At 30.2% G+C, this 11,490-nt stretch overlaps 1 protein-coding gene across 1 annotated transcript in view; it reads right to left on the reverse strand.

Annotated features, from left to right (window-relative positions):
- Positions 1-11,174, reverse strand: part of LOC108578112 (transcription initiation factor TFIID subunit 3-like) — a 31,033-nt gene extending 19,859 nt beyond the window's left edge. The window contains 8 exon segments of the mRNA XM_017941372.1: positions 1,437-1,764; positions 1,975-2,081; positions 2,084-2,350; positions 2,632-3,204; positions 3,337-4,508; positions 10,286-10,528; positions 10,744-10,915; positions 11,099-11,174. Of these exon segments, the coding sequence (XP_017796861.1) occupies positions 1,437-1,764; positions 1,975-2,081; positions 2,084-2,350; positions 2,632-3,204; positions 3,337-4,508; positions 10,286-10,528; positions 10,744-10,909 (2,856 nt within the window). The 5' untranslated portion in view covers positions 10,910-10,915; positions 11,099-11,174.
- Positions 11,175-11,490: the final 316 nt, after the last annotated feature.

Consider the following 11,490-nt stretch of genomic DNA (forward strand, 5'->3'; position numbering starts at 1 on the left):
TTCACTATTCGAATATATTCTGATTCATTTAATCAAAACAGTCTTAGTTAGCATCATGAGAGACGTACATAGTTGTTTAATGGCATTTGGTAAAAATTTACATTGTATCTGAAACGATCGACTTGATATACCGCGACGCTGCACGTGTCGTTTTGATTTTTTATACGCTATTGGTGCTTCTTTTGCAACATGTGTATAATTATGTGATTTGGTATGATTCGTTCTAATAAAAAATATTGGAGTACTATTTAAAAAACGAAAGCTTACATTCATATCTCTGACAAAAATGCAGATAAAAAAGTTCTGATGTATCAAAGTTGTGAAGACTTAAACATAGTTCAACTTTTGTCTAACATAATTTTTTTATAAAGTCCAAGAAAAATGTTCAAATTTTGTAGAAACACTTACGTGGGGCACTTTGTTTGTGTTGCGTGTGCGTGTATGTGTGTACCCCCCCACAATCTCTCTCTCCCGTCACTCACTCTCTCTCCGTCTCTCGCTCAACCGCCATCACTTGATCTCCTTCCGTCACTTGCTCTCCCCCCATCGCTCGCTCACACGCCGTCTCCAGGTCCCCACGTTTCTCGCTCGCCCATATCTTACGCTCATCATTGTCTCACGCTCACCCCTGTCTCATGTTCACCCCTATCTCGCGCTCTTCCAGTCTCTCGCTCTGTGTGTGTGTATGTGTGTGTGTGCGTGCGTGTGTGTGTACGTGTGTGTCAAGTAATATTGCTCATTTTATTTGTTATTATGCAGTATTTTTAAACATTATAGTAATATATATTAATTTGATAAAAAAAATAAATAATTATTATTAACGAATAATCAATTTAATGTTAATACTTTAATTAAAAAATAAAACAGAGTTGTCACCTAAGCTTGTTATAACAGATTTTGGAAAGAATTTACAAATCAAATATTTTCTGTTTTCAAGTATTAGTTATTGTTAATTTTATGAAAGTATTTTTTAAGTTTATTTATAAAAATATATTGTTTTATACTTGAACACAACTTTACTTTAATATAAAAATTCTAATTCATGTGCAAACAAGAAATAATTAATTTAATAAAATGTACAATTATTTATATTGCAATTTTCAATAAATTAACATTAATAATTACATTACAAGATACGAATAAAATTTATATTTAAGATATGAATGAGCGAAAAAAAGTATATCAATTGACTATGAAAGATATAGAGAAATGATCATGAATTACTTATAGAATGATTCCTTTTTAATCTGTAAGCAATGACAACCCTAGACGTAATACTCTGACTTGGTGTATCTGATATTTGACATGATTTTATATTTGAAGTATTTGAAAATATAATTAACTGTTATATGTGAAAGTATGATTAGATGCTATATTTGAAAATATGACGTTTTTATATATTTGAAATATACTTTTATCATATAAAACGTACTTACAAAATAATACGGTGGTTGTTGTTGCGTCAGAGGAGTTGGGAGCTTAGGAACAGGATCAAATTGAGACGAAGGAGTCTCTCTTTGAGGTAAGGCTTTGAAGAGAGATTTCTTTGCTCGAGGAACTGTCGCGAGTGGCACACTAGTAAGATTGGCAGAGAAAGTATCTGTAGGAAGAGCAGGGCTTCCATCTAACGTTCCCTCCTCTGTTTTCTTACTTGCCGACTTTTGCTTTGGCGGTCGCGTTACTAACGCTGATATCTTCGCCAACTCTGGACTTGGTTCTCGTTTCGTCTCATCCTCAGGCTTCTTCAGCAATGTCTTTATAGTTCTATAACACATTTCCCTAATAATAATGTATGCGTTATTAAGTACGATGAAATGTATATAATATTAACTCATAGTACACTTTGTACTAAAACACTGAAAAAGGAAGGAAACACGTAGCGTCCATAAAATAATAAACACATTTTTCAGCTGTTACAGAAAATAAAAAATTACTAATAACACAAAAATAAAAAAACATAAGCAAAAAACTCACATTTTCTTCATTGGAGTAGCATCTGGCGTTGGGGGTCTTGGAGAAGCTGTTCCTAATTTTAATGTTATCTTTGGTACAGCTTCCGAAACTTTATCTTCTTTCTATAATAAAATGATATTAAGATATTAATTTCTTTACTTTAAATTCTGTTTCGCAAAAATGACAAGAAAAGTACACTAAATAATGACTTTTGTACCTCTTTTTCTTTTCGTTTATCTTTCTTTTCTTTCTTTTCTTTAGTTTTATCAATCTTTTCTTTTTTATCTATTTTATCCTTTTTATCCTTTATTTTTTCTCCTTTTTCTTTATGTTTTTCTTTTTTATCTTTTTTCTTTTTTAATTTATCTTTCTTTTCCCTCTTATGTTCCTTTGATTTCTAGAAATAAAATATAATATGTAGTAAATAGTTATTTGGAAGTAATAGTTATTTTAAAGTCCTTACTACACTGAAAATTTAAAATGAACTTACATATTTTTTTTTTGGCATATTTAATATTATCAATTTGCTTTCTACAAATTTTTTTATTAATTGCTACTTTAGTAAATTAAAGTAATTAAAATACTTTCAGTTATTATTAATTATTAATACAAGTTAATATTATAATGAGTATTGAAATACATAAAAAAGTTTAAATTACTAGTAAAGTAAAAAATTACCTTATCATTTTTATCCTGTTTTTCAACTTTGGGAGTTTTTGAAGGTAATAATGGTACAATAGGTACTGGTGTAGGATACGTAATTGGTGTTACAAGTGCAGATGATAAAGGTGGTGCAATAATACTTGCAGGAACTGGCGGAGGTATCTCTTTGTCCTGTTTAACCACCTTTGGTTTATCTCCCTTTTCTTTTTCCACTTTTTCGTGTTTTGTCATTGAAGGTGTTATTTCAGTGGATGAATGTGCTGGAGGAAGTTTTTCACGTTCAAGAGATTTATTTTTTGGTAAAGTACAAAAGTCTTCAGCTTTTGGTGGTAAATTTAAGAAGCGAGGTGGCAATGGCAAATTTGGCATTGCTGGATGAGGGCCAGTACTACCTCTTCCCAAAGGTAGTGGAAACCTAGGAAACATAGGATGAGGTATTAAACCAGGTGCTGGAGGAAACGTTGAAAAGAAAGGAAATGGTATCGTTGGTGGAAAACTTGGTTCTTTGGAAATCTGAGGTTCGGGTGCCTGTGGTGTTTTTGGTCGATCTAGTATATCCGGTTCTGGCGCATCGTTGGTAAGCTTTGTCTGAAAAACGGTAATCGCGTATCGGCGATGTCTTTCGGTATTTTGTTTAAGCAATTAACAGTACTCGCATAGATATACACACATGCGTGCACTTGTGTTAACATCATGTAATATAAATAAAAATTACCCTACCTTCTTTGGACTGACGCAATGTTTGGGGCTTCTTGATTTTAATTCCTTCTTTTTATTAATCTTCTCTTTCCTCTTTTTTTTATGATCCGTAGGCGTTGTTGGCATGTTTAATTCTGGAGTTCTCGGTGTACTCGGAGTCCCTGGCGGTGACATATCATCAAACATATAAACATCTGATCCTGGACTTTGTAGATCAGTTAATTCTCCTCCATCTGGTTGAAGATGAACATCTGGCGTATGTGGAGTCTTCTTTTCATCTCGTTTTACATCATTGTCATTACGAAATGCCTGCTTATCTATATTTTCATCAATCACCAATCCTGGAGAACTTTCTCTTGAATCAAGTTCTTTGTATTTATGTTGTTCTGATATGTCTTTGTCTTTATCCTCCCGCGGTTTTGAAATCTTTTTAAAAATATTCAATTTTTGTTTGTCTGGTTCTGATGGAAGTTTATCAATATTATCTTCTTTCTTTTCATTGGGTGGAGGAGATCCAGCAGTAAGGTCGATTACTTTTTCTGTTTTTGTCTTTGGCTGTGTATTTTTCTGCAATTTTGGGCTACCAGCTGTCTTAGGAGACATTAATTTAGGAGTAGATGGTCTGCTTGATGAACTTGGCATAGTACTTTGTAACTTTCCACCTACTGACTTTAGGGGTTTCAATTTAGCTAATTCTTTCATACTAGCCAATTTTTTAATTTTATTATCTATCTTATCCGGTTTAAATAATTCTTTAGCGCGATTTTTTTTCTTGTTTTCTTTATCAAGTTTACAATCCTCCAGACCTTTTTTTATAATCTTTTTTGGTTTCTTATCATACTTTAATTCAGGGGGTACCATTGGGTAGGAGCTAGGTTGTGGTGAATCTGAACAGGTTTGATGCGGTGTTCTTGCTTCGGGTAATTTTCCTTCTCGAGCAGGTGATAAAAAACCTGAAGTAGTCATCATTACACTATGAATTTCACGTAATGGTCTACCCTCTTCTAATACTTTCACACGCTTTACTATAGGACTTTCAAATGAGACAGGATCTCCTGGTCTCTTGAAAACGACTTGTGGTGATATTCTGTGAGGAGATACATTGATAGAACTATTCGTTGATGTTCCATTACTCAATGTTAAATCTGGTGTTCTATTTATTACATTCTCTGCTTTCTCTGCTACATACTCTTCTGCAAGATAGCAATTCATTTTATTTTAATAACTTTGAATTATTACTGGTTATTTAGGTTACACTGTATTTTTCTATAAGAGGAACTTGAACACTAACAATCTAATGGTAAATATTTTTTTTAGTAAAAATTTGCATACTAAGCATGAGTGTTATAATTATATTTTGTATGAAATAAATTACTATACATCACTGTATGTAAAAAATAGATTAATCTACTATGAGGATCAATTACCTATAAGTAATCCATTATATATAGAGTTATAAATTACAGTTATACAAAATTTGAAATTCTTCTATTTAGTTGTTGCATTTGTAATTTTATTTAAAAAAACTACATCTACTTTAAAATATACATGCAAAGTAACACTATGAATAATTAAATATAAGGATGTCATTTCAAATGTTTAATCTTTAACAGTAAATGCAGGGTTCATTCAGATATATGTTTTACGTTTCTATAGACGTCAAGAGTAGTCTTAGTAGTTTTATATTACTTTCAACTTCTCACAGAATAAAAATTTCTATTACAATACAAAATTGCTATAATGGATCTGAATGAACTCTGCACATACCTTACGCTCGGCCGGTAAGCGATCCGTCATTCGAGAATTAATAACATACTGTTTAAATTACACATCCATTTTAATGTTCTACCTTTATTTAAAAGAAAATTCAAAAATTCAACTTGCATTTTTGGAATAAAATATCATATCTTATGTGTTAAATTAGAAGAAATATTACATTTTTATAAGAAATCTATTAATTCTTATTGGTCCTAAATTTAATAGTAAACAAAATGTTTTACTTTCTTTCTTAAAAATTTGTTTTATAGAAGACCCCAATGGTGTCTGAATGCCATCAAAGATGTCAATAAGACAAGAGTAATAGAGGTTGTCTATGTTTAATTAAAGGATCTTTTCTGATTAAGATTTTGCCACTTTTAATAAAAACTGTACCACCATGATCTATAAATGTAGTATCAACAAAATCATTGAGGCAAAAGCTATAAAGACAATTTCTAATCAATGGATTTGTGTTGATGATATAATTCAATGATTACTCAATTTTATGGACTCAATGTCATACAACTACTTTGTGTGGTGTAAACTAAATACAATGTATAGTAAATCACTGATAAAAATAAAGGATGTAAAGAAACAAACTAAACACAGTTTCATTGAAATCTTTTACACGTTGAATGCCATGGCAGTCACCAAAAATCCGAACTCTTTTTGGCAGTGGTATCATGAAGAGTCATTGATGATCGTTACTCAGCCATTACCAGAACCAATTAAAGCACATAAATGAAATAAACAGTGATAAGTGTAGAATTTGTAATACTGTCAATGCTATAATAATGATGCTAAGTTCCAAATGCAATTAAGCATTTTTATTTTTTAGTAACATATGTATATAGAATGTCCCACCAACTCTGTCCACTTCAAATATCTCTGTTATTTCAAGTAATAGATGAAAACATTATTTACAAAAGTTGTATAGTTACAAGAAAGTAATAGTTTCTTTACAGTTAGAGGCATAGAGGTAATTTGAAGATCAATTTTGTTATTTCATATGGAATATCCAATCTTTTATGAACAAATTCGATAGAATAGCGAATTCTGAATATAAAAGTACTAAGATACTTATATTATTTATCCTAGAACTCATCGTTCTTGAGATAACCAACTTTGTCCATCCTATTACTTTTATTATGAAACATGTTCGAAGTTATGCTCAGTACTTCGGATGTAAACAAACATATATAATTGTTTGGTACCGAACGTAATTAATCCCATTATAACAGACACCTTTTCCTCAAAAGAAAATTACCAATTATCGACTTTACGACACGGACGCCTGTCTAGTCTATTTTTGAGTATCTCTTTTTTCAAAAGCCCATAATTTAATTAAGTATCTTTACGCAGAGGTCGGGGGCCTAGAAAGTGTTCTATGGTCACAGAACCCCTGCATTCTTGCCGGCCATCCGCCTTTCTAGTGTCCAGCCACTAATCCTCAATACTAATGATGTATCATAAAGCCACTCAGTAACATCGAAGAGCCTAACAACCCTTTAGGGGCAAGCATCCCTTGGGTTCAACTCCCCGAAAGCGACACCATACCCCACTCTGCCAATTTGAGAATTCCAAAGTGGGCGGCATACTCGCAGCTTGCTGAGGAGGACCCTTAGGCTTACTAGCACAGGATTTGCCACACATAATACACACCCTAAACCATAGATTTAATATAAAATAAGATTTTCACAACACAGAGAGAATCTTTGAAAAATAAAAACACGATAATAAATGCAGCAGACAATTCAGACAAGCTTAAAACGTACACCTTGTAACCAAAAATTTACGCAAATTAGTTTGCTCTCATTAATTTGAAACAGACACGTCCGTATTAAAGGTTATCGCAGTTTATGCGTAAGCGAGCCTTACAACCTCGCAAAAATTCAATGAATTGCAACTAATAAACGAAATAATAGTAGAGCTATTACAAAAATGCGAATATTCGATATATTCGAATACCAGTAGAATTCGAATTTCAACTTTGAATAATTGAACTATTCGAATAATTCGGATAATGCGAATATTGTAAGTGATTGAATTTCAAATATTCAACTTCAGAAAATAACGTTTCAGGAATGAGAAGAGAAACACAAATGTTACAGTCCATTAAAATCGTTCTGAGATTTCAGCTCACCTCGAAATGAATCCATAGTGATATATCGATCATATCGCTACTGATTACGACCAATGTCTTACGAATAAATATATCTCAAACCCATAGCACTGAATGTGGCCTGCCTTCCTAAAGTTACATATTCGAATATCTGAAATGAACAAAAATTTCGGCACAATCCGAAATTCGAACACTTCTTATATTCGAATTATCCGAATAAAAAATGCGTATTCGAAATTATCTGAATTATTTAAATAATTAGATTATTCAAACTTTTACAATTGTAATATATAGATAGTGAATATCGTAAAATGGCATAGTTAAACTTTCAACGTTACTCAGTATTAATAAGTTCCTCATTCAGTGATCACGAGATTGTCAATACGAAATTTTCATTCGAAGAATAAGTGAATATACTCCTCATTTACGGAGGAAGTAAGAAAACTTCAATTAGGACACAAACTTTGTTTACTAAAAGATATCCCATCGATAAATGACAGTTCAACAAACACTTGGGCCGTATTTTATCGACGATAGTCTTACTGGTGATCAAGGGTTCAGCATAGAAAAGACCTGAGAAGATAAGATGCAAATATTTCAACGATTCGCAGATTACATTGTATCGATGTATATGGTCGATATTTCGAACATGTTTCATAATGAAAGTAATAGGATGAACAAAATCCAATATCTCATAAGTGTACCTTAGTACTTCTACACTGTGGATTTGGAGTCTTCATACCTATCAACCAGAACAATAACAACAAGGAATTAGTAAGGGCGCCTTGGCGAAGGATATAGAGTCCCGACTTATTGTTAGCCGGCCGGAGGTTGCAGTTTCGATTCCCATTTGTAGGTTCTTCATTTTTCCTTGGCTCCTACAATACTCAGAATTCGCTATTCTATCTAATTTGATTATAAACAATTGGACATTCCATTCACAAAAGTAAAACTGACCTTTAGATCTTCCCTATGCCTTTACCTGTAAAGCAACTATTGCCACCATGTTATGTCTGCCTTGCAACCATACAACTTTTGTAGGTAATATTTTCACTTATTTCTTGAAATAGTGAAAATATTTTATATGGACAAAGTTGGTAGAATACCTTGTATATGTTCCATAGGCATATTATTAAATTAGTTTGTTATCTATTAAGTTTTAAGCTAATAAGAATTAATACATAAAAAATATGACGTTCTATTACCAACCTACAAATAATCTGAAATGGCTACATATACAATATAATGTTATCCTTGAAACCATACAATTTTTACACATAACACAATGTAAATATCTCTCAAGGTGTGCATGTTAACTACATTACCTAGTATATTTTGTGTTGTTTAAATTTCAAATAAACATTATTTCATATAAAAGCAATTACTTAAAAGAATGAAAACTGCTTTTAAATGTACAAAATACATTTTTCCATCATTTATAATTTAGCTAGTAATTATACTATTTGTCTTGTTCCAACAGCCTACTAAAAGTAAATTCTTTATTTAATATCATCATTTTATCTATTATTGTTTATATTGAATAACTCTATTGTTTCCTTTAAAGATGCAAAATATAAATCTATAAATACATACTCTTTGTTTTAAATATATAAAAAAACAGTTGAAATAAGAATATAAAGAGGAGATTACTAGTTATATCATTCTCATTTACGAAGGAGTAAAATTTTAAATAATCAATTCATTTTAAATGTGCTACTACAATTGTAAATTGGTATAGAGGTACTGTGTACATAAACTGACAACCTTCCAAAGCATATTGTGGATCTATTTTCATTTATTACAAAATTATAATAAAATTAAGATATTGTAGATACATCTTTAAAAGGGTAGTTTTTCCTAACCTTTTGTCTTTTCATTTTATCTATTTATTTATAGTTACATTTCAATAATACTGTTCCAACTAATTGTACCCTATTTATAAACATAATTACATTTGACTTTGCATAGAACATTACCACTGTATTTGTAAAACATAGTTTTTTATGTTTTAACTCACATTACTGCTGTAACTGCAGATTTCAAATTTCATCTAGTTACTGAATGAACAACAATAAATTTAAATCTAACAATGAAACTGATCATGATATAGATCAATTACTTCTGTTTCATCTATCAAGAAAATTATTATACAAGAAGACTTGTTATTTTTCTATTATGAAAGTCTGACACCTTATTTAAATTACATCTTTCTTATTACTATGAAAGAAACCTTCTGAATACAAAGAAAAATTAGTTTGCAGAAATGTTCTGCAATTAGCTATCATGAGCCATACACTTCTACTTGACACTAAGTCTAAAAAATTGTTGTGTTAACAACTATGTTTATAAATAGAAAGTCATTAATTTAATGATATTTATAAAGTATAGTTACAAACAAAAAAGTAAAATAAAAGTTATAAGGAAAATAAAAGTAAAATTTATTTTTTGGGGAATATACCTAAAATATCTTAACTTTGTCGTAAGTTTGCAACAAATGATTCATTAAGATCTCCAACAAGTTTGTTGGTATTCTAACAGGACAAATTATATATTTAATCACGAATGTATAACAATTACTTAGTTTTTGTATTAATAAATGCATTGAAATTTTACATTTTCTAATAATACATACAAAGAATTATAAATCAAAATCTAATGGAGTCATTACTGTAATTTATTAACACAATAAATTTAATTAAAGAATAAATAAGATACTAGAAACTTTAAAACAGAAGCTACATTCTTGAAAATATATCTGACTTTTCATTAATATTTCAAGTAATTCCGTCAACTAACATAGTTTGAATGCTGATGACATATTAATATTGCTATACATTTTATATACATATGATTGTAATGTACAGTACTCATGTTATGGATTATCAATTATTAATTATAATACCTTTTTAATTAAACAGCTGAATAGATTATAGTAAGTTTCCATAAAATATATTTTACATGTAATAAACATTATCAAAAAATTAATAATAAATTAGCATTTTTTTAGTTTTAAAATATTTGAAGTTTTAATAATTCTAAAAACAATTATTTGTATAATATAAACACAGATATATTTATAACATACTTTACCTTCAGTATCAGGGTACATAGCTGGTAAATGTTCATGTACATGTACTGGCCTTGTTACAACTTCTCGACTTCCAGGTTTTAAAAAGTTTAAGTGATTCTCATGTCGAACTGGAAATTTAGGTACTGCTATAGGACATGGAACAGAGTCAACATTTTTAATATATGCTGTTAATTCCTGTATATCAATATTCATATGCTGGAATGCTAAACCTAAATCATCAAGATTTGCTTCTGTCCTTCCCACTGAAAAAAATATTAAATTATATATTTTAGAATAAAAAGAACTCTGTATACACCTAATATTTCAACATAATTATACTCCTTTAATCATACAATTATTTGAACAACAAATAGAATTTACTGAATATTATCTAAGACTTTATGTATCACATGTAATATCTAGTTTCTTATAATAATTCTAATACATTTGAACCTTTATAATACTTGAAGTTACTTACGAATTTCTGCATATTGATGAGTAAGTTTTGAAATTTGCAAAATATATTCTTGCATAAGATCAACCATAAACTCTAACGGTGTCGAATTAATTGAATGCCATCCAATTGTTTGGCAAATTTGAGCAACCACCATTCTTAAAACACTTCTACTATATTCTGTTGACATTTTTACCTAAGAAAGAAAACAATAAAATTTCCACTTATAATAAAAACTAAGGATTGGTTAAAAAGACGTTATTACAACTTTAAATCTAATACATATGTTTTTAAAAGTATTAAAAAGTAGCAAGATTTAGTAGACTATTCATAATCTGAATGTGTGAATTATTTAATGTGAAATTTTGAGTTCACTTACCAATGTAAAAGAAATTGTACAAGAGTTTTTTAATTCTTCTGTTTATTAATCTAAAATGCATACATTTCTACTACACTACTTAGCTTCATTTAGCACTTTGATGTTAAGTTATGCAATTAACTTCGACAATAATACATGTTTTATTCGTAAAATATAACGAAGTGTAGATAACATAACAGACACAGAATGCAATACGTTCTCACTGCCTTCACATTTTCCTTTAAACGTATTTTTACTTCTTTGCAACCATTGATGCATATTACACACCATATACCATGATGGCGGAGAATTTCTTCAGTCATAGAAGCAAAAAAGGATAGCGTCGTCGTACTTCTGATCAAGCTCACTTACATTAAAATATGAAAGATTGAAGCTTTAAAGTTGTTCTACCA

The sequence above is a fragment of the Habropoda laboriosa genome, unplaced genomic scaffold (assembly GCF_001263275.1).
Source record: "Habropoda laboriosa isolate 0110345459 unplaced genomic scaffold, ASM126327v1 scaffold1267, whole genome shotgun sequence".
NCBI classification, from domain to species: domain Eukaryota; kingdom Metazoa; phylum Arthropoda; class Insecta; order Hymenoptera; family Apidae; genus Habropoda; species Habropoda laboriosa.